Source organism: Quercus lobata, chromosome 3 (genome assembly GCF_001633185.2).
Source record: "Quercus lobata isolate SW786 chromosome 3, ValleyOak3.0 Primary Assembly, whole genome shotgun sequence".
Taxonomy (NCBI): domain Eukaryota; kingdom Viridiplantae; phylum Streptophyta; class Magnoliopsida; order Fagales; family Fagaceae; genus Quercus; species Quercus lobata.
Window position 1 is genome coordinate 54,409,115 of NC_044906.1, and position 24,898 is coordinate 54,434,012.

The following is a 24,898-nucleotide window of genomic DNA, read 5'->3' on the forward strand; positions in this document are numbered from 1 at the left end:
TTGAAATTGGTTAAATCTTGTGATAGACAACATGATTTTTTCAATATCTACATATGAATGTATAATAATAGAATGAGTTATCTTATGACAAAAATTGCTATATGTACTGCAACTTTTTACTACAATTTAGCTATAGCTAGTGGTAAAAAAAAATGGACGTTTTATCTCTCACAAACATTAAAGCACCTTAATATCGTAACAAGTTCTACATTTTTTGAGTTTCTAATTGGAACTAAAACTATTCTACAAATTAGTACCGAATTGTTTTGATTAGGTCCTCTCTTTAAATGAGAGCCAATTTCCTTAGAAAACTCTGCTTCTCGTGAAATTATAGGCTATCAATAATTTGGATATTGATTACCAATATAAGTACCCATGACTCAATTTTCCATCTCCTACACTTAACAAATTTCAGCTCATTTAGGGTCACCAATGAGGACATGGAAGAATCTCCTAAAGAGAAAAGAGCTTGTCATTGGATGGTATGGATATAAGTCCAAGAGGGAGGATGAAAATTGAGCGGGGGTTTCATCACATTCACAAAAATTTTTGTCAAGTGGACTTGCAGAAAAGTTAGTTAATATGGTCTTTAACGTACATTATCTGTCAAGATTAAGGCGCTGAAAATTGTAGATAGAGATAGAATTTGACTCATTCTTTCTATTATTGTTGGACTGAGATTTTCATAAATAATAGCTTATATATACTTATATAAAAAAAAAAATAGCTTATATATATATATATATATATATATATGATGTTTCTCAACATTTTGTGTTGTGTGTGTGTGGAGAAACCTGCCCTTGATGGGATTTTTGATAGATAAGGTGATTTAAGTAATAATATGGTGTACGGAGTAGTTTACTAGGATATAAAATATACCATTTCCTAAATCAACATGTTGCCTTGGAAAACCATCAGAGGTGGAATTGTTTGAAACTTTTGTCAAGTGGGCTTTACAAAAAGCTAGTCAATATGTTGTCTGCCAAGATTATTAAGGTACTTAAATTCTAGATAAAGGCAGCTTTTGAATAATAAAATAGTAGTAACAAAAAATTTTTAAATTATAATACTTAATGCTTACTTTTAGTATTTTCTAGTAAACATGTTTGCAAAAAACAATGGGTGTATATTGGTTTGCTTGTCTTTTTTTTTCATATTACATCCGTGTTATTTATTTATTTATTTTAAGGTAAATAGTGTGGGAGAGGAGAGATGGAATTCAAGCCATAGATATAATATGCCATAAAAAAATGTCATTACACTTTGGAACTTTTTTTTTTTTGGTAATTCAAGATAGTAAAACAATCTCCCCTTGCTTGGGAAGGACGCCATTTGTTAGAGATATAAGTATATAACATCATTGAAGGATATGAATGAGGCTAGACGAGGGGGATGAGAATTGATGGGTGAACAACTTGATGGGGGAATGACGCCATTTTATCCTAATATTTCTATAACTCTTATGGCCTGTTTGGAAGTTTAAAGAATGAGGAGAGTAGAGAGGAGGAGAGTAGTGGGGATGAGAGTAGAGGAGAATAGTTATTCTCCATCTTGTTTGGATGTTTTTAAAATTAATAAGGGAGAAGGGAGTAATTAGTCATTTTTCTTGTTTGGATGTTTTAAAAATTATGAGGTAGAGGAGAAGAAATGATTTAAATAGACAAATTTACCCTTATTTGAAAATAAACTTGTAATATTGGTTTATGATTAATTTATTAGAATAAATAATTATTTAATCAACGTTCTCATTCCATCAAATACCACTAATAAAAGTATAAAACTACTATTAACTATTATAAAATAATTTTTATTACCTCAAAAAAATTATAATAAAAAATCAAAAACCTCCCCCAATTTCCTCAACTTTCCCGAGAAACAAATAATTCCCACAGTTTCTCACTCAACCCAACTTGCCTCACTTAATGAACCTACATAGATTGGGTCAGGCGGGTTGGCGAGTCTGGCACATTTTTATGAACAATCATATCCTTAGCTATTGTTATTGGCTACTTTTTAAATTCAATTATTATCTTTAGCCATACGCTTATTTGTTTCTTGTTCAAAAAATATGGGCATGTTGCTCAATGAAATAAGTCTTTGACCCATCACCCATTAACTACATTATAATCTTTTTTTGATATTGTGGCAGGAATTCCCCAACATCTAGGTAGAGTTTGCTTTTTACCAAATCAACCAATGCTATCTACAGAAGATCTACCATGGCCGATTGGAACTCTTCCAGCAAGAAAAGCAAGATTCAAATTTTGGACCAGGACCTTGGATCGATCAAGAACTCTTAGATGGCTCCTAGTGAATTCCCTTCCTGATGAATACATAGATGGAAAACATACTCAATCGGTCAAAAGCTCTCAAGATCATCCACGTGTGTTCTCTATTGGACCTTTGTCTAACCATGTAATGTCCAAGAACCCCAGCTTTTGGGAAGAAGATAAGAGTTGCTTAGATTGGCTAGACAAGCAAACGGAAAATACAGCTGCTCTGTTCTTATATACGGGAAACAGAGTGTAACAGAGTTTGGGGAATTCACCCTCCCTTGTGTCTTGAACAGCTTCTTTGTTCTTATATACGTTAGATAATTACTGTATACTAGCTAGCCGTTGGATGATTGTTACAACTATCCCACTAAAATTGCAAGGCCGTGTTGCTATTTGTTGGGAAGATTTGTCATTTGTAGTGTTAAATTTTCTCAGGAAACAAACAAAGATTATTTATATAATCGGTTTATAATTTTGTTAATTTAGAAATGATAAATTGAGGAATTCATTTAGTTAATAATTTATCTACTCTACTCTCTTTCCAAATCTTTCCAATTTGGAAGAATTAAAAATGATGGGTTAGAGGTAGTTGAAATCCTTCCAAACCCCTCCCCCTCTTTTCCTAAAAAACTTTCAAACAAGGTAATTGAATTAATCTTCTTCCCTCTACTCTACTCCCCTTCCTTTTTTAAACATCCAAACAGGCCATAAAGTTTAGTGTGGCACGCATGCTGACACAAAACTAAACGCTGACGTTTTGTTTAGTGATTATCAATCAAAAGAACACCAAACGGTGTTGTCCCAAACTATATAGCCTTTGGTTCCCAAAAAGTCTGTTACAGATACAGCGGAGCATGCAGAAAATTATGTTATAGGAGATTAAAGTTTGTTACAGGGTTTTAATTACAGGGTTTTAAAGCAAAATATTTTCCAAGGGGGTCGATTTTTGAAGCTCATGTAACAGGGGGGTCATATGCCTGGCAGAGTATTCTTAAAGCAAGGAAGGTGATTTCGAAGGGTATGAGGTGGAGGATAGGGGATGGAAAAAACATAAATATTTATAATGATAATTGGCTGCCTGGGAACGGCTCGGCCAAAGTGGTATCTCCTCATGTGCCTACACTGGAAGGTGCACAAGTTGCTGCTCTCATCAACCCGGACTCAATGACCTGGAATCAGAATATGTTACAACAGCATTTTTTAAGCTTTGAGACTGACAGGATAAAAACCATCCCACTGTGTTGGACAGTACAGAGTGATCGTCTACTATGGCCGTTTTGTGGTAATGGAGATTACTCAGTCAAAACAGGGTATAAGCTCTTGTGTGAGGATGAAGACTTGGGTGCCGCGTCTAGCTCGGACAGGTCGGAGCAGGCTCTCTTCTGGAAACGCATTTGGAGACTACGGGTACCCAACAAGATAAAATTGTTCCTGTGGCGAGCATGTTCTAATGCTTTGCCCACAAAGGAAAATTTGAAGAGGAGGAAGATCCTGGACGATGCTAAATGCTGTGCTTGTCTCTCGGCACAAGAGTCCACTTTTCACACCATATGGAGTTGTGAGCTGTTACAGCAAATATGGAGCCCCTGTTTCAGCTGGGTCCGAACAGAGCATCCTCGAGTTCAAGATATGCATGAGCTTATTCACCTTGTGGGGCAGCAGACTGTTGATCTTGAGCTGTTTGCAATAGTGGCGTGGTTTATTTGGAACCATAGAAACCGGTTGAGACTGAATGAGAAGGGAATAGCGACGGATAGAATTCTTAACGCAGCCAAGGAGTATCTTTCGGACTTTCAGTTGAAATTTCTGCAGACCGTAACAAATCTGTCAAAGGCGAGAATAAGGTGGAGACCTCCGCTGGGTGAATTATACAAAAAAAATTATGACGGGGCTGTTTTCAGTGAGTCGGGCGAGGCAGGTATCGGAGTTGTAGTGCGAGATGCAGAGGGGTTGGTCTTAGCGGCCCTTGCTGAAAAAATTACATACCCGGGGTCAGTGTTAATGCTAGAAGCCTTAGCTGCAAGACGGGCGGCAAAATTTGTTATGGAATTGGGCATATCTTTATCGGAATTTGAAGGGGATTCGGAAGTTGTGTACAGGGCATTGCGGACAGCGGATTGGAGCCACCCGTACATTGGTCAGATTATAAAAGACACTCTGTCTATTGTGGGTTCACTCAGAACCTTTTCTTTCTCTCATACTAGGCGGCAGGGAAACTGTGTTGCCCATGCTTTAGCTAAGAGAGCTATTATTTCTTTTCCTTTATTAGTGTGGATGGAGCATGTTCCATCTGATGTTGAACAGCTTGTTGTTTTTGATTCTGCAACTAGTTAATAAAAGTTCTTGATGTTGATTCTAAAAAAAAAAGGGTTTTAATTACAGTGTTATTAATGTATTAGTGAATCGGTGTGAGTGCGTGGAACTATAGAATAATATTCAGTTTTTACAATCTCTCTCTAAAGCTATCTGTTTCTTTTCTCAGAATTTTCCTTTAAATAGTTTCTCTCTTTTTCTTTCACTTTCTTTCCTTGATCAATTGTGAAATAGTGTTGCTTTGCTTCAATCTCTATCTTTTCCAAAGATTAAAGGTTTACAATTTTTCGAATTAGAGGGAAAAAAAAAACTTTTTGACCACAAGATTCACGTGTAAATTAAAATAGAATAAATGGTTTTCACATTTCAGTGCAGTTCAGTCATGGTCTGCCACAATGAATGAATGCGTTGAAATAGTTGCAGATAGATTAGAAAGTGGAAAAGGAAAATGGTATTGGTAGGTAGTAATCAATTTGGCCATAATTGACTATCAAACTTTGTTTAGAATTACATTTTGGCAGTGTTATTCACATTGGTTCATTGTTCTACTATTATCTTCTCATACTGGTAATCAAAATGACTATTTTTGTGCAACGTTATTCACATTCTCTCTATTTTTATGAATTGAATTCTAGTTCACTACATTGGAAAATATTTTTCAGCGTGTCTGGCACGATTTTAATCATGAATTTATTGAATTTTTTTTAATTAAAAGATGATATCTCTAAATGTTTCATAAATTGAACAAAAATTGTGTATCAAGAACTGTTAATCAAAATTCAATTCTAAAACTATTATAAAAAGAAGTATACGTTAGAATTAATTAAAAGTGTGGTATCTAATTAACTCAATCGGTAAAATTTCTTGTCAGACAAATAATAGATCTGTGGTTCAAATTCCACTTACATCAAAACTAATTAGTGTCTTGACTTAAGTGACCTTCCATCATGAAAAATTGATAGAAAATGAAAGCAAGCTAAATAATAAGATATAAATGATTAAATCTTGTTTAAGAACCATTGATGACAATTGAATAGCACAAGCCAGGGTAAAAACTTATTTATGGAATAGTTTTTTTTTTTTTTTTGAGAAAGTATTTATAGAATAGTTAATATATTCTTTTAAAAAAAATAGTTAATATGAATTAGATAAGAGTAAGAGAATTATAGATATATAATTCATAACCGGTTATTATTTTTTAGAATTTAATTCTATCAAAACTTATTATAAAACACCATACGGCATTTTCTAGTTTAAAAAAGAATGTCGTGTTAGTATGTGATTGTATGATAGTGTAATGAGTAAAAATTATTTGAACTCAACTACAACTTATTTTGTAACTTATTTTGTTTTCTAGACTGAATAGACTCACTGTAGTTCCAAAAAGATAAATGTCCATAGGGAGCCTAGATCACCTCCCAGCATAAATGTCCATAAACATCAATACATATAAGAATCTCCCAACATCATGTTATTGAAGTTAATTATGATGAACGGTGGCATGCATTTTTCGAAACTACAAATCTTGAAGTCCTTTTTTTATCTTTTAATCTCTCAACATTACGGTTATATGTTGGTTTTTTTTTTTTTTTTTTTTTAATATACTAAAGGATTTGAACCTATACCATCATCAAACCTAATGCATAGAGTGTGTTACATGTTTTGCAATTAGTGGACAATCAGTCAAAGAAACCAAAATTAGGGTTAGAAAATTACATCCTCTTCACTTTTGTCTAAGAGACTTTGACTATAAAAGCTAGTCGACACAATATTTTAATAAAACTCTTGGCAACCAATAAAAAAACCTATTTTCAACAGATAATTGTATTTAAAAGTATGGCTTTTAAATTTTAAGACTTCTTATTGGAAAAAAAATCATGACACAGTGAGCGAACTACAAAATTAAAACTTACATAAAAGTGCTAAATGAGCTATAAAAGTATAAAACACTTGATAAAATAAAAATCATATTTGAAACAGATAATTGAAGAAGTATGGCTTTCAAAATTTTAATGCATAAAAAAAAAAAAAAAAAAATCCTGACTCTAATATGTAACTATTGCAAACCCCTTCAATTACTAAATTTGTTGAGTTATGAGGAAAGATTTTTTTGATAGGATATTTTGCCACCTCAACAATCAAAAAATGCCACCGCTAAAATTACTTTTAAATAAAAACAACAATTCTTAAGCCTTTTGAGAAAATATTTATTTGGCATTTGTAATGCTTAGGTTCATTACACCGAGAATACTTATTAATACTAGTAACATTTGTTAATGTTTATCACTCAAAAATATGCTACAAATAAACCTCTCTTCTTATTCTTCTTTTCTTTTGAGGGGAGAAGGACAGAAGGTTGTAGCTAAACTACAATGTTCTTGGTTCTTTTTTATTTTTCAGAGTACATTATTTTTAATTATTATTATTATTATTATTATTATTTAGGTATAAGGTGAGAGAAGTGAAAGATGAGGTTCAAATCAACATATATAGACACAACAAATTATGTAATTATACATGAAATTTTCCACTTTATCCACATGAGGTTAACTCCGTTAGATTTCCATAATCCATATTTGTTAAAAACAGAGCTAAACATATAATTTTACTCCACTTTTATGTTTCTCTAGTCCAAAAACACAAAAAACATAAAAATACAAGGTCAAATAAAATAAAATAAAATCCAATAAAACACTTGTGTCATGGAATTTCAAACCGCATGTAGGCAACTTCAATTTCGATCAAATCTCAGCTGGATAAAATATCAAATTTCAAACCATAGGTAAGCAACTTAAATTACAATCAAATCATAAGTAGGTAAGTTACACTTTGCCCAATTAATTTTATTGATAGTTTTTTATATTTTTAATAAAAATTTTGTCAAAACTTTTTTTATATAGTTTATTAACAATTTCCCTAAAGAGCCCTGTTAACATTATCCTTTATAGATTTATAATATTTGTTTGTCAGTATTTTAAACATAGAAGAAAAGCTAGTCGAGTCAATAGAATCTAGCTATCATGATTCATGACGTGTTCTATATTTTCTTATTTTACAGACTCTTTGATATTTATCCCGTGTCTCACACATCAAAATCTTAGTATGATGTACAGTTCCTTTAATTTTTCTTATTTGGTAGAATAACCATTCTAAGATGTGGTTGCACATGAAATCATGGGCATTGATTTGGAATGCCATTGAAAGATTTTTTTTTTTTTTTTTTTTTTTTTGAGATAAAAGATATAATTTTATTTCAGTAAGAGAACTATAAGCAAATTACAAAGTCGATCTGGCCATTGAAAGAAATTTTTGTTTGTTTTTTTGTTTGTTTGTTTATGTAGCATTATAATTTAAAATCATAGTCGGATTGCAAGAAGCTAACAAGCAAAAATCGAGATCAAAAGGCTATATAGATAGAAGAATTTTTAAAAATAAAAATTTATTAGTTTAAAATTATAATTTAGTGACTAGAATGTAACACAAAGGAAGGAATTTAGTTTAAAAAAATCGACTAAATATTAAATGTTAGAGGGAATTCGTTTTTCTTTTTATAAAAAGGATTGTCCTCCTCATATTTTTATGGTTTCATAAAGGAACTTTTTAATCAAAAGCCTTCTAAATATAAAGAACTTTTTAATATGTTATCACAACCGTGTATGGAAAGCAATTCCAGTCAATACTGATGACTCAAAGATTCAATTATTTTAAACCTTTCAAATCAATATATTTAAAGCCCTTGAAATCCAATTCGATTTAAACCACAAATAATAATATAAATATCCAATTACCTTAGTCCTTTCAAATGGTTGTGTGTGTATAAATATCCTCACGTATCATTAGTTCTTTATCTGCTCATGATACTTAAGCCACCCAATTTTCCATTTACTTCCTCTGCTAAAAACATGTGGAAAATGAATCAATACCTGCCCTTATTCCTTATTGCCTTTTGTTTGTTCTTCATTTCACAATCTCAAACCACTTCTAATACTTCCTCTCAACATCGTTGCCTCCCAGAGCAGAGCTCTACTTTGCTGCAACTGAGGAAAGAATTTGATGATGATTACTATGGTGTTTCTAATCCAAAGATGAAGTCTTGGAAGGCAGATAGTGATTGTTGTTCCAGCTGGGATGGGGTCACATGCGATGCACACAACGGCCACATCATTGGCTTAGACCTCAGCAACAGCTGGCTTTCTGGGCCTCTCAACTCTAACAGCACCCTCTTCAGACTGCGTCACCTTCGGAAACTCAGCCTTGCCCTCAACGACTTCTCTTCCTCCACCACAATCCCATCTGAGTTTGGCCATCTTGCATGGTTGACCCATCTTAATCTCTCTCGTTCCTTCTTACATGGCCAAATCCCGTCGGAAATTTCATGCCTCTCCAATTTGTTTTCACTTGATCTCTCTTTCAATTATTATGAAACATATTTGAAGCTCGAAAGAGATGATCTGGAAGCACTCGTCCACAACATGACATATTTGAGAGAACTTCATCTGGATGAAGTGAACATCTCATTGTCACTACCTCAATCCCTCGCAAATTTGTCTTCCCTGACTTCTCTTTCTCTGTCTGTCTGTAATTTGCTTGGCGAATTTCCCTTAGATATTTTCCTACTTCCCAAGATACAAGCCATTGATGTGTCAGGTAACAACAATCTCACTGGTTTTCTTCCCAATTTTCGATCTGGTAGTTCCCTAAAGCAATTGGATCTTTCCTCAACGAATTTTTATGGGGAATTGCCCAATTCAATTAGCAACCTTGAATTCTTGAGCCATTTGGATCTTTCTAGGGCAAATTTTTTTGGGGAATTGCCCAATTCAATTGGCAACTTTGAATCCTTGAGCCATTTGGATCTTTTTGGGAAAAATTTTTATGGGGAATTTCCCAATTCAATCGGCAACCTTAAATCCTTGAGTCATTTGGATCTTTCTAGGGCAAATTTTCTTGGAGAATTACCCAGTTCAATCGGAAAGCTTGAGTCCTTGAATGCTTTATATCTTCTCAAAACAAATTTTTTTGGGAAACTACCCGATTCAATCAGTAATCTCAACTCCTTGAATTATTTGGAACTTGATTCAAGTGAATTTTCAAGGGAAATTCCCCCTTCTATTGGGAACCTATCACAACTTACTTTTCTTTCTCTCCAGGAAAACAATTTTCATGGTCAGCTTCCATCCACATTAGGAAATCTTGCAAAACTCACTTCTCTAGTTCTTCGCAATAACCTTTTCTCTGGGAAAGTACCATCTTCACTAGGAAATCTTACACAACTAGAAGAATTACCCATTTCATATAACAATTTTGAAGGCAGGTTCCCAGTTTCACTAACAAATATTTCCAAACTTACTACTATAGATATATCAGGAAATCAATTGAAAGGGTCAATCCCATCAGAAATAAGTAGACTTACTAATTTGTCTTACCTTGACTTGTCACAAAACTCACTCACAGGGGCTATCCCCTTGGTTTTGTATACAATGCCTTCATTATCTGAACTATATCTAGATCAAAATCAGCTTTCTGGCCCTCTCCAATTTCAAAATATCTCTTCATCACAATTAAATTCCCTAATATTGAGGGGAAACAAATTGGATGGACTAGTTCCAAGGTCAATTGCCAATTTCACTAAGCTGCAATGGCTATATCTTTCTTCGATCAACCTAAAGGACAAGATGGAGTTAAACATATTCTTCCAGGTTAAAGAGCTTCAATTTCTAGATCTTTCAGGTAACAATTTGTTGGTTTCAAAAGGAAATATCAATTCAACCCACAACAAATTTTCATATTTGTTGTTGTCTTCTTGCAATTTGCTTGAATTCCTTGATTTCCAAAAAGCCCAAAATGAATTGGATAGATTAGACCTTTCCAACAACAAAATTGAAGGTAAAATACCCAAATGGTTTTGTAATGTTGGAAAAGGGACTCTACAATACCTGAATCTTTCTTTTAACCTTCTCAGCGGTTTTGAACAACCGCTAAAAGTTCTTCCTTGGAAATTCATTGTCTATTTAGATTTACGTTCCAACATGTTGCAAGGGTCACTCCCAATTCCCCCATTGTCTACATCATATTTTTTTGCCTTAAAGAATAATCTAACCTGAAAAATCCCTCGAATGATTTGCAACGTGAATTCCCTCCAAGTCCTTGATATATCTAACAACCAGTTGAATGGTCACATTCCTTAATGTTTAGGTCACTTCAGCAGCTTTCTTTTAGTATTGAATATGAGGAACAATTGCTTTCAAGGAAGCATGCCTAAAACATTCATAAAAGGATGTATGTTGATGACATTGGACTTTAGTCCAAATACAGGGGAAGATTCCACGATCCTTAGTGCAATGTCGAATGCTAGAGTTTCTAAATCTTGGAAATAACAACATGAATGATGCATTCCCCTTTTGGTTACAATCTTTGCCAGAATTACGGATTCTTGTCTTGCATGCAAATCGATTCCATGGCCCTATATGGAATCCTTATGCCAGGTTTGGCTTTTCCAAGTTACATGTCATTGACCTCTCTCACAACAATTTCTCTGGTAGGCTACCTTCAGAATACTTTAGAACTTGGAATGCAATGCAAATGGTTCCTACCAAAGATGAAGCACAACCAGAATACATGGGAAGTCAATCAAATAGATTTGATGGAGAAATTCCAAATAGTGTGGGAAACCTAAAGGGACTAATTGTACTCAATTTATCGAGCAATAGCTTCATGGACCATGTCCTTTCATCATTAGGGAACCTAACCGCACTTGAATCTTTGGATCTTTCTCAAAACAAGCTCTCAGGTGAAATTCCTCAAAAGCTAATAAGTCTCACATTTCTTGAATATTTAAACTTATCTCAAAATCAACTTTTTGGTCCAATTCCACAAGGTGGACAATTTTTGACGTTTGAAAATTCCTCTTTTAAGGGAAACTTGGGATTGTGTGGCTCTCCGCTGTCAAAGAAATGTGGAAACAATGAGACACCAACTTATAAAACAAGACAAGAATCATCAATAGTAGAAGGATTTGATTGGAAAGTGGTTGTGATAGGATATGCTTGTGGATTGATATTTGGAATAGTTATTGGGTATTTCTACACCTCAAGAAGGACAGTTTGGTTTGTGAGAAATTTTGGAGTGCACATACGTAGTTGAAGATGAAGGCAAGTAAAGCCAGCTACTGTAGATTTATAGTGATTGTAATCATAGTTGTCAAATCGTGAATCGTATCATGAATCGTTTTTTCATTTTTATGTATCGTGTATCGTATCGTATCGTGTATCGTAAGATATACAAACACTATATAAAATTTATAAAACATTATACATATACATATATTTATTATAAAATTGAAACATATGCAAATAATGACTACTTTAATTATCACTTATGTTAAAGTATTTGACTAAGCTAACCAAATAAACCAAATGGAAATATATTTTTAACATCCATATCCAAAAGATAAAAATATCCATATCCAAATTTATTAGAGTTCAAAGTCACTACATATTATATTAGTCAAAATATTTTTTTTCCTAATCATATTCATTACTGCCTAATCAAAATCATCTCCATAGTCCAAGTCAATGAAGTTATCATCTTCATCATCTTGCAAAATCATTACATCATTGGCATCTTCTTGTACGTCTTCTTCATCATCTCCAACATCCACTATCTCTTCTGGTTCTTCAACTTCAATAACTTTTTCTTTACTTTTCTTTTTGGCATTCAAATTTCTTGGACCTATAAAAATAATAACAAAAAATATATATTGTCAAAATTAGCATTTTATTCATAATATAGAAAAGAAAATTTCAATTTGCTATAAATTTATACCTCTCTTTCTTTTTCTACTACATCCTTCCTCATTAACTTCAAAGCATTCATGAATGTCCATCCATGAAGTATCTTCTGGCAAGCAAGGTTCTTCCTTTTCGGTAATCCATTCATCATCAGATTCCATATCCGATAGACAAATTGGATCATATGAGTCACCATTCTCTTCTCTCTTTATTTGTCTCAACTCCGAATTAATATTATAGTTTACAAACACCAAAGCATTCACTCTTTGTTGCTCGAGATGATTTCTTTTTTTAGTGTGTACATGATCAAAAGTACTCCAATTTCTTTCACATCCCGTTGCACTACAAGTTAGGCTTAAGACACGTATAGCTAAGTTTTGAAGCTCTTTGCAATGTATTCCATAACTTTCCCACCACAAAAGCTACATTAAGATGATAATGATAATAACAATAGCACATACCTGGCTACTTCTTTGCTCTTGTAAGTATAGTCATTTCTTTTCCAAACAAACCCTCAGCTTTATCAAATTTCTCCAATTGTAGATCAATCCTACACCTCTCTAAAGTTGTAGGACACATCCTTTCAATCACTTCATAAAGTCCAACTCTCACTTCTTCATTTGCAACGAAGTTGGGATCATAATGAAACCTATCACAGTTTTATATCTTATAAATAAATAGGCATACAAAATGTAAAGATAAAGATTAAAATATATAACAATTCAAATAATGAACTTACTTAGGATTGAGAAAATAAGCTGCTACATGTAAAGGCCTATGAAGTTGAAGCTCCCATCTAGTTTCAATAATTCTCAATATAGGTCTATATCTCCTTTGCATATCATTAAAATTTTTCCGGATTTGCTCTTTTGCTCTATCCATAGCTTCATATATGTAGCCCATTGCTGGTTTTGCATCACCATCTACAAGCCTTAAAACTTTTACTAATGGGATCACACATTTCAAGCAAAATTTAATAGCAGGCCAAAACTTTGGATCACTCAAGACAATTAATTGGACATTAATGCCATCACTTTTCTTTGCATAGGGACTCTTAGCCCATTCCTCAGATGCAAACATAGACCTTAATCCAATCTTTTGTTGATATATATTCTTCAAAGTTAAGTAGGCAGTGGCAAATCTTATGACACCTTGTCTTGCCAATTCCCTCCCTTTTGTATATTTTCTCATCAAATCAAGCACCCAAATATGACGGTAAATAAAAATAGTGATCTTCTTTGCTTTTTTTTATAGTATTTGCATGCACAGGCAAATCACCAATGTCATGAAGCATCAAATCAATGCAGTGGGCAGCACAAGGATTCCAAAAGATCTTAAGTCTTTTTTCCATTAATTTTTCACCAGTTGAAACATAAGCTGAAGCACTATCTGTCACTACTTGTACCACATTCTCCTCTCCAATTTCTTGCACCAAAGAATCAAGCAATTGAAATAAATTTTCAGCATTCTTGGAAATATCAGAGGTGTCAATAGATTTAAGAAAAACTGTTCCCTTTGGACTATTGACAAGGAAGTTTGTGATAGACCTCTCTCTATTATCCGTCCATCCATCTAACATTAAAGTGCAACCTGTTTTTTTCCACTCATTTTTATACTTATCCAATGTGAAGTGCATATTTTCTACCTCTTTTTTCAAGAAAGTCACCCTTGTTTCATGATAAGTAGGGAGTTTCAATCCCTTGCCATAATTAGCAACTGAATCCATCATTTTTTTAAACAAAGGGCTCTTAACTAAATGAAAAGGTATAGCATGAGCATAAAAAAATCTACAAATAGCCAAACAAGTTGCAGTACGATCTTTCACCAAGGAAGGTAAAGTCACTTGTTTAGAATTTGATTTCCCTTTTAAGTATGCATCCATGGTTCCCTTTTTTGCATTATCACCACCAATCTTTTGTAATTCATCTTCTTGAAGACATTCAACATCAAACTCATCATCAAGTTGCTCATTTTTTTTTTAATGTTTTCCAAAAGTTTGGCAAAATAATTTTTAACATCTTCGGGCACCTTCAAGCATGGTTTAACATCCTTATGTGTATGTGCTAAATGGTTTTTCATTCTTATGACTTCACCCCAATATTCATTTAAGCAATAATTACATTTAAGCTTAAGCCTACTTGTCTTATCATCATTGATACGTAGACAATGATCCCAAGATGGATCTTTCTCCTTATTTCTTTTCCTCCTATCACCCTTTTTTTTATATACCTAAAAGCAAATATGAACACATGAATTTAAAGTCAATCAACAATTTTTATGTACACAAATTAAGCATCACAGTCATAGTTACACTATCACAAATTCACAGCATTAATATTAACATTACAAAATACATATATAAATATAAATATATATATATATATATATATATTTATATATATATATATATATATTTATATATAAACACTCATATACATACATTGATACATATTCAGTTATACTAAACTAATTTTTATAAGCCACTCGGTTATATTAAACTAAATTAACTAATATAATATGTTAATAACAATAAATAATTACAATAATTTTTCAGTATAAAGAATTAATCAAAAAATTTTATTAAGAAAAAGAAAAACTAACCTTACACACACAGTGGACCCAACATGAGGCAGCACTTGTTGTTGTTGTTGTCTTGCTCTAGTAGCATGTGAGAGTGTGGGACTTTTGGGTTAGGAAAAGGAATAGAAGAAAAAGACAAGATTGTGGTCCTTTGGAGCTTGTGGTCCCTTGATGAGAGATCTCCTGAAACTTGATGATCTAAAAGTTAAAAAGATGAAAACAAATAGAGAGGAAGCCAAAGGGGTTTTGGGAAAGTTGAGAGCTTGAGAATTGAGATACAAAGGAAAAAACGTGTGGGTGAATACTGAGTGGTGTGGCTATGTGGTGGGTAAATATATTTAATTGTGGTTTAATTTTTTTAGGGCTAAAAAAAAAAAAAAAAAAAATTAAGAAGGCTTTTGTATTGGGCCAAAATACCAAAACAGCCCAACTTGCTTTTAAAAAAATGGAAAAACGTTTTGGGCTAAATTTGGGCTGAAATTTTGGTTAAAAAAGCCTATTTAAGCCTATTGTTTATGTATCATCCGATACAACCGATACGTACGATACATACAACTGTATCATCCGATTCATATGCACTTACGATACGTATCAACGATACAACACTTTTTTCAAATGATACGATACGTATCGTACGATACGTATTGCGTATCGTATGATATTGACAACTATGATTGTAATAATTGTATCTATGTGTGTGATTATATGGATCATCACCATCAACCACTTTGTGGCCCTGCTGATCCATGGCCTTGATATCTCTTATAGCACCTTCCAAGGTACTCTACTATCCTTGGGTAATTTTTAAATCTTTAATATTAGGAATAGAATTTAGAAAAGGAATTGAAACTCATTTCACAATTTTGGCTTCTTAGAATATGATATATTGATTTTGATTTTATTGTAGGTGCTAAATATATATTATTAATATACAATTTTTTTGGGCAAAGATACAATTGCCAAGTTGAAATTTTGTCATTTTAGTTTCTCAACTTTTACAAAACTGTCATTTTAGTTCTTCTGTCCATTGTGAAATGAAAACCACTATTAATTTTTCTAAAACAATGTTGTTGTAAGTCATTGTCTAATGTTAAAAATGTGAAATGGTGTCATTTTAAGAGTTATCGGCGTTTTTCAAACTACAATGGATAATAGGACTAAAATGAGAACATTAAAGGACTTATATTACAAAATTTAATTTAATTGTATTTTTACCTTTTTGTTTTTAAGATTATACTGACTTTTACTGTTATGGCTAGTTTAAATGGAGTAGAGTAGAGTTAGCAGGAAATTGGGTGCATTTATCAAAGATAAAGTTCTGTCATCCAGTACCAAACACTTTCTCACCAAGGAAATCCGATCATATTAGTCCGCATAAATAGCATATGGATAAGTTGACTTGCATGCCTACTGATTTCCAGGTTATCCTTTCCTCTCTTTTCTGTGCCAAATGCTTTTGGGATGGTCGTAAATATTTGTTTAATGCTCATAATTATGTGATAACCATCAATGATATGTGAATTTACCATCAGGTAGACCCAAGTTGCAAGTTGTGATGCATCTTTAAGTTCACCAATTTGGATATCGTCGACAATTCCAGTTGGTTGGATATGGCAATTTCCTAGTGAATTTGAGGCTTCCTCACATGAGGATATTTATTGCATAAAACCTCAAAGTGTCTTTGAACTTGAGGAGGATGCTTCCATGGACGGTTTGTTTGACTTTGCATATGTGACGTAAGTTTTTTAAGATTCTCTTTATAGGTTAATGTGGGAATTGATCTTTTGGGTTTTGCAGACTTTCATAGCCAACAGTTTAAAAATTATTCATCCCTCTCACAAACCCATTCAGAAGTGAAAAGGGTTCAGTCACTTGTACCAATGCGGGAGGTCTGTTTTAGTCATATCCATTTTTTGCTTTTTAAGAGTCTGTTGACATTTTATATTGTTCAGTCATTTGATGAATTTCTCCTTGGTGTTCTAGGGGCATGAAAGGACTGGGATGCAAGAGGTGATAATGCCTCCTAATCTTGGCAAACCACCTTCACAGGATTTTCTTAAAACTCTATCACTAGGTCTTGAATTTGAGAACAAACTTATTGAATTGTGTGGTGAAGCAGAAAACTCTTTGACTTTGACTCCATTTGAGAAAAATGTAAAGTTAAAGCAGTCAATGACATCACCAGCTGATGAGGGAAATTTGGTTGGACTTGGACATGTTAGGAGAACCTTTGAAGAATGCTAAAGAAAAAGAAATAATTGGATCTTTGTCACCACAAGTTTCAATATGTGAAGAAGATGGTCCAATACTCACTGAAGGGAGGGATACAAGTATTAAACCATTGTCAATTGATGAAATGCGGTCATCAGCAATTACTGAAACATTAGATCCAAAGGTAATACCTCATGAGGTTACATGTTTATCTTCTTGGATGTTGGGACTTTTCACTTTTAAGCTAACTTTTCTTTTGACCATGTGACATGATGGGGTCCTTCTCTATTTTATGGTATTGGAAATGGAAGCTGCAATATTGTCTTCAATGCCTTTTGGTTTCTTTTAAGTGTTTTCATGAACCCCTCTCTCTCTCGCTTTCTATCTCTCTCTCTCTTGGACTGAGATATTTAGATATAAATTCCGATGATGAACTTATTCATGAGACTGCTCTGAGTCCTTTATTGCTTGCAACAACCATTGATAATAAGCTGGAGAATGCTAATATGGACCATGAGAGCAAGTCTCAGAAGGAGTGTCAAGACATTCTTGATTCAATTGATGACTTGATTGACTTTGAGGGCCTGAAGGAGAGAGCTTCTCATTGCTCTAATCAGAACCATTCTTCTATTTGTTCATTAGAGAGAATGATTCCACAAGTAGATGGCTCCGTGGATGATCTATTCTCAATTCCTTGTGCTGGATCAACAGGAAATTCATCCAAATCAGAAATGAAGAATGAATTTGAAGGGTATTCAGAGTTCTAGTCATCCCAAGATTTTGGTGCTAGGCTCACCATTAAGCACAAAATAAAGCAATCTAAATGAAGTTCATTTCCATTTTCCATGATGCAAAAGGAGAAGAACGAGTTGGAGGCTGTTGGTCTCCACATAATTGATGCATGTGGGCTTTTTATTTTATTTTTTATATCCGATGCATGTGTTCTTGAAACTAAAGATCCTATAGGTACAAGTTTTTTGGCTAGTAATGAGGTAGGAGAATTGTGCAGATAGTTCTATGAAAAGTGGAGATACCTATGTTCTATATTCGGTCCTTCAATTTGAAGAAATCTCTTGCAGGCCAGCAAACAAATTTCCATGAGGCTTATAAGGTTAAAGTAGCACATTTGGATTCTTCCTTGTATGAAAAACTGCCTCTTTTGTATAGCTGTGACTTCTAGACACGGGCTAGTAGGTTGAAGGAAGGCTGTTCTGTTTCTCATGAAAAAGTTGGTGATAAGATTAGAATAGGAGCCATCACCGAACCTATGGATTCCACCACAAAAGGTCCTCAAGTGCATACAAGACCATGGATTTGTAAGCCCATGACTACAGTATCTAAAGCATTCATGGGCCATTCTCAAATTTATAATGTTAAAAAATCTGACTTTGGTATAACTCCCATGGCTATTGAGAGATTTTAGCAAATAGATGTTGCTTCAAGCTGTTTGCAAACAGGTATGGTTGAATGTGAAGTGTTTGGTGCAGATTGTTCCATGTATGGAAGTGGCCATAAAGATGAACCATCTTTGGGGTGGGTACATGATAAATCTTTTAAGAATCTTGCAAGCACAAATGCCAAAACTGACTCAATGGATCTGCAAAATCAGAATTGTGTTGGTAGAAAACTAGTAAAGGATTTTGTTCTGTCTGGGCTTGGCAGTTCAAAATCCGTAGTCGTCAACACTCAAGGATAATTTACAAAATTAATCAGCATGACCTTTTGCAAGAAACCCCCATTACAGACTGGATAGATGGCGTATCTAAAAATGCTTCATTTACACTTACCATCTTTAATCCGAAGGGGGATAATTTTGATGGATTATCAAGTTAAACTTTTTGTTTCTTGATTGCATGCAATTTCTCCAAAACAATTTCTTACTGGTCACTTCTACTTTTTTATTTTTTTTTGGGGGGGGTGGGGGGTATTGTGTTGGTGGTGATTGATCTCATCTTGTAGTGCAAGTTTTATAATATGTCTGACCAACTTATATCTTTTTCTTGTTAGGGACAATTTTTGATGATATTCTCCCTTTCTTTGAGGAGGACTGTCCAGAGAAGCGAAAGTTATGGACAGTCATACTAGAATCAGTGGCTCTGATTCCGATTAATTTATCATGGGCAACCTTACTCACTGTCAAAATGGTGGCTCTTACTTGTACCTCTTAACACTAGTATTATCACTTGTATATAGATGGCTATCCTGTGATGACAAAGGTTATCTAGAACTAGTAGATTTTTTTTAAAAAAAAAAATTTATCTGTTTAAGACTTGAATTAAATGTATTAGCTTCCTATTATTTATTTTTTTAAATTTCGAATGTGTTAACCTTTTGGTTTTGGATTTTCAGATGCTTCTCGAGGGAACAATGCAGTGTCAGTGAAGCCATAGCTTTTGAATGGTAGTATTATTTGTGTGATTTATATGATTTCTAAACTATCTTCTGAGTTTCATATGTCCCTCATAAAGTCTAGAGCTGAGCAACCAACATCTTGACATCACTTAAAATTCCAAATAGCCAGTTTTTGTTCTAATTTCCATCAAAGTAGGAGCAAATTATTGTACAAATGCGCAACCCCCCTGGGGGTAAATAAAAGAAGAAGATACAACCAAAGATCTCTTCACCCTTAAGCTTTGTTTCTCCTTTAGGTTCATTAATTTTCTTTTAATTCAATGATAATTGGAATGGTAAGGCGCTTTCCGAAGTTTGAGTGAGATTAGAGGGTTGCTTGCTCAATTCTAAAATTTAGGAAGATATTGTAACTTTAGGGTGAATGTTTGCAAGCTACCCATGTTCTTTTGTGGGAAGAAATACATTTACATTTGCAAATGAGAAACTTCTTATCTATTCTGTGACACTTTGCTAGTTCAACTAGAAGTTTGATTGATTCACAGAGTTCTTTGCTTGATGATTATGATTTATGAGAAGACACAAGCTAATGATTCCAACAAGGATATGCCCAAATCTAGTTCTGGATCTCGTGTGAAGCCTATTTTGGAGCATTTGTATCATGAAAACCCCAAAAACCTTAAAACGGAAAAGTGTGCATTTGGTGATGGGGTGACAGCGATAATGAAGGGTGGAGGAGGTATTGGAAAAGAAAAATCATGCTCTGATGTCTCAGATTTCAGGACCCTGCAAGCATTGGTGGTGGACAACAATTGACATTGTTAAGTAGGTATCAGACTACTTTTTTATGTTTGACATTTTTGCAAAACTAGATGTGCTTTTCTAAATTATTTTCAAAATATATGTTATCTCAAACCTAAATCCCCTGGTTGTTTTTTTTTAGAACATTCCCATGGGTTTGCATGCTTAAAGTTTTTCATGATTATTCAAAATACTCTTCTATATTGCTGTACAATAAATATTTATAATAAAATTGTGATATTCATGGTCTTTCTCTTTCCTTGGGAAATGTATTGGATTATGAACCCATTGTGGTATGTCTTGGTATACTGAGACTTATATTGTAGAAGAAGAATAGTGTTCATTCTTATGATTAAGAATAATTTCCTCTCACTTTTGTTTCTTTCTAGAACCACATAATTAGAACTTTATTTCTGCTTGTCATTACATTTGGATCAAATGATCTGCCTATAAATTGTCTCTTACAATCTTATAATGGGAATTGGTTCAAGCAGAATCCAGAGGAGATCTCAGACTAGTTCCTTGATTTGATGCCATCAATGTCAAAATGATACAGATTCCATTCTTGAAGTTTAGGTGCTTTTGGGTAGTAAAACTGAAGCTCTTAAGAGGTATGGTTGATGATAATCAAATCGGGATTTTATGTAATTTTTTCTTCCACTGCTTGTTTTGTGGTGAGTGTGACTTGATGTTCTAAATTTTTTGTAATGTGGGCAATTGTTGATGGATCTGAAAGTGAAAAATCAACTCATATGTTCTCTGCTTCATTTTGTGCTGGAAATGTAAATGTAAGAGAATGAAATAATTAAATCTTTTAATAAAAATGCATTTATTTATGGCCTTTGAACTTTCACTAGTGCTAGTAAACTCCAGCTCAATGGCATTCCCTTCTCACGTATGATGGGTAAAGGGTGAGATCATGAGTTTATAACAATTTATCAATTAAAAATTAAATACAATTGAAGTAAAGTCCACTTAACTAATTTTTTAGTCACTTTTACCCATAAACCGATTCTGGTGCAAATAGCGACTTTTATTTTGTTACCCTCAAGTCAAATTGAGAATGGGAGTTGACCATGTGAATGTCACATGGCCATTAAGGGGTAATACCCAGACTCATGACCTTGAAAAAAATAAAAATTTTCCTTAAATTTTGGTAAAAGTTGGATGGGTGTTGTTGTCTTCATGTTTAATTGCAATGGACAGAATTATTGGAAAAGAATAAAACATCTTCTGTTTGGTATCTTCCCTCCTATTCCTTTTGATGAAGATCTATTTTCCTTCCTCTCTTTTCAATTCTTTTTTCTTTGGCCTAGTAAAAGTATTAACTATTTGTAAAAGGTGGGGAAAAGTGAACAATAAATAAGAACAAGGAGAACCCATACAGCTAATGTTACTTTCTAATGTATTACTCACCCTGCTTGAATGTTCCTCATATAACATTCATCGTACTGTGTGTGTATGCTTGTGATTTTTACTAGTTGGTTGCTTTGTGTTTTTATTTATTTTGACCAATTAGATCATCTGGAAATTACCTTGTTAGTTAAATTTTGGTGGGATATTTTTACACATTTTTCCTTATATCATAACATTTTACAACATAAAAATGGAATGACCTATTTAAATGTTGTGTTTTGCACATGACTAGGTATGTTGCTGCCTCCTGGAATGTTATAGTTGGTTTGGACTACTTCATGGCCTTTGCCATAAACATTTTTTTATGCCTTCATTATTTTCTTTTTATGGAAGATCACTATTTTTAATCGCTTTTCATAATCTTCATATATTTACAGGACTCTAGATGGAATATGTGGCTGCAAGATGTTGGTTTTCTCTGAGAAGTACTTATGTAGTCAATTTATGAAGATTGTCTGCTCATCTGACCCAGATATTATAATGGGTTGGGATATTCAGGGTGATTCTCTTGGTTTTTTGGCAAAAAGAGCTTCACATCTCGGAATAGGTTAACTCAATAACATATCTAGGACACCATTTGAAACCAAGATAGTAGCTGGAGAGTTAGAAATTCCTGAGGAAGGAATTTTTGAACAGTCAAATACTGATCCTATCATACTAGAAGATGCTATTATTGAGGATGAATGGGGTTGAACTCATGCCAATGGTGTTCATGTTAGTGGTAGAATTGTCTTGAATGTGTGGCAATTAATGGGTGATTAAGTTAAGCTTAATAAGTAAACAAATGAAGCAGTAGCTGAAGCTGTGTTGAGGCGAAAAATTCCATCACTTCTTCGTCACTAAGTACTGAAAAAATGGTTTTCTACTAGGTGTGTGTTTGGGTTGGACTTGTTGCGTTGCGTTGCGTTTCTGTTTTTTTTTTTTTTTTTTTTTTTTTTTTTTTCACGTGTTTTCATTTGGAGTATTGCGGTTACTGTTCAATGAACAGTAACCGCAATTGTTGACTTTCTGCAGTGAACAGTGCACATATGCACTGTTCACGAACCCACAAATTACACTTTTTATCAACTTTTTCATTAAAAATGGGTCCCACGGTACTATTCACACATTTAAAAATTATTTTGCTACAGTGTTTTCAGTTTTAAGTTTTCAGTTTCAGCCAAATAAGTTCTATCCAAACAGACCCTAGACCTAGACGAGGAAGATTTAGATGTATATAGATTATTTTATAGAGAGAGCAAGATTGAACCTCGAGATAATGAACCAACTAGATATGGTAGGATACAAACTTTGTCAGTTATATCAAATTTTTATGCAAAACAATGGGATCATTTTTAACATAAATATGCTAATTAAATTTGCAAAACATGACTAATGACCTAGTCTGGTCACCTAGCAAAGGGTACCACTAGATTGATTCATTGAACTAAATTTTCAATAATTGTTGTAAGTTGTATTTTGTGTTTTTAGGTAATTAAGCATATGTTGTGTAGCAACAAAGAAGTTTGAAGCCCAAGGCAATGTAGTCCTCTGTTTTGCTGTGACGTTAATACAAAAACAATACACCATGAGCCCTAGCAATTTAGCTCCTCTAGTATGGCCTTGGAAACGGTTTAAGCTCTGTAAATGTAGGTAGGGTAGAGGTAGGAATTTTTTTTTGGGGGCTAAGTTTCGACACTAATATATTTATCAAGACAACCCCCACACACACGTTTTTTTATTATATATATACACTTTTTTATTTGATAAGTTATATATATACACACACCCAACCAAAAAAAAAAAAAAGCTTAGTATTTTCAATTAAAATTATATTTGGTGACGATCTTGCATAAAATAAAATTTATTTTTACCATTTTCACAGTGAAATTCTTAAAATTTTTCATTTTTAATAAAAACTAGTCGCTAACCTATGCGATGCATAGGAAATATACTTTGAAATATCTGTTTAAATACATTGTATTCTCAAAGGTTTTCAAAAGAATATGCATGTTAACAACTTCTATCTTTTTCAACTTCATTACAACTCGGTTGGAGAGAGAGAGAGAGAGAGATTGCACCTATCAAAGTATCTGTTTAAACTCCTTTATTAAAAATATTCATCCATTGGATTCATAATAATGCCATAGTCCCTCACAATAAACCATATGCTCCAACCCTTTGATTACAGCGATCCTTTAATGACCACTGCTTCTGCCATTAAAGGATCATTCAAATTAAATTTGTATGTCCAAGCTTTAACATAAGACTGCATTTCATCTTGAGCTACTACCCCCAGAATTGAAGCACCTCAACATTTAAACTTGATGAGTTTGTAAACCAAAACATTTATGTCATACTGCCATGTTGCACATATATATTTTTAATTACAAATTATCCTTGCACAAAAAGATCATTAAAAGTACTTAATCATAGCATGATTCTCCATGTAATATAGCAAAGAAACCATTGGTAGATTATCCAGTCCTTTCCAACTATCTTATGGGTCTGTGCATTTATATTACAAATCATTTAACTTGCCTTTATGCTGTAAACTTGTAGTTGTTTCTTTCTGCAGATTATGCATGAATGAATGTTACAATTATCTACTTCCTTATAGCATGTTCTCTTCATATCAACCACACCATGGATCTCAAAGAAGGTGGTATCCTTGACAAATGAAAACAATAACTTGGTAAATGCTGGTCGGGCAAGTCTCTGGCTGTGAACCATGAAGTGCACAGTTCAAGATCTCATGCCCAACGGGCCTTGGGTCAAACATAGTGGCACAGATCTCGAGCCCATGGCCTTAACAGGCTTAGGGCCCGACTTTGGACAAAGGGGTTGGAACCATGGGCCACACCGTTTGATTGAAGTTTGTGGCCCAAGTGGGCCTGGGGACCCTTGTGCCGTACATTTTGAATTAAGATCTTATTCTATAATGGGATCTTCATTAAAATAGAGCTCATCAAAATAATTAAAGTATGAATTTGTTGGCCAATAATCTTGCTTTATAAATGACAATATTACATCACAACCCAAAGGATAGTATTCAATAGCAAGCATATTTTTCATCCTCGACTATGAATGAATTTTATCTTTACCTCGTCGAATTCTAGAAATTGTATTCGTTCCCACCAACTTAAGGATACCGACTAAGTTTAAACAAAATAAGTGTAA

General features: G+C 33.6%; 2 protein-coding genes across 2 annotated transcripts; one reads left to right on the plus strand and one right to left on the minus strand.

Annotated features, from left to right (window-relative positions):
* Positions 1-8,494: 8,494 nt before the first annotated feature.
* Positions 8,495-11,735, plus strand: LOC115981078 (receptor-like protein 7). Its single transcript, XM_031103263.1, has 2 exons — positions 8,495-10,478; positions 11,014-11,735. The coding sequence occupies exons 1-2, from the start codon at positions 8,495-8,497 to the stop codon at positions 11,733-11,735; spliced, it is 2,706 nt and encodes a 901-aa protein (XP_030959123.1).
* A 1,112-nt stretch (positions 11,736-12,847) lies between these two features.
* LOC115981079 lies at positions 12,848-14,111 on the minus strand. The gene is made up of 3 exons (XM_031103264.1): positions 13,661-14,111; positions 13,122-13,554; positions 12,848-13,031 (listed from the first exon to the last, which is right to left on the minus strand). The coding sequence occupies exons 1-3, from the start codon at positions 14,109-14,111 to the stop codon at positions 12,848-12,850; spliced, it is 1,068 nt and encodes a 355-aa protein (XP_030959124.1).
* Positions 14,112-24,898: the final 10,787 nt, after the last annotated feature.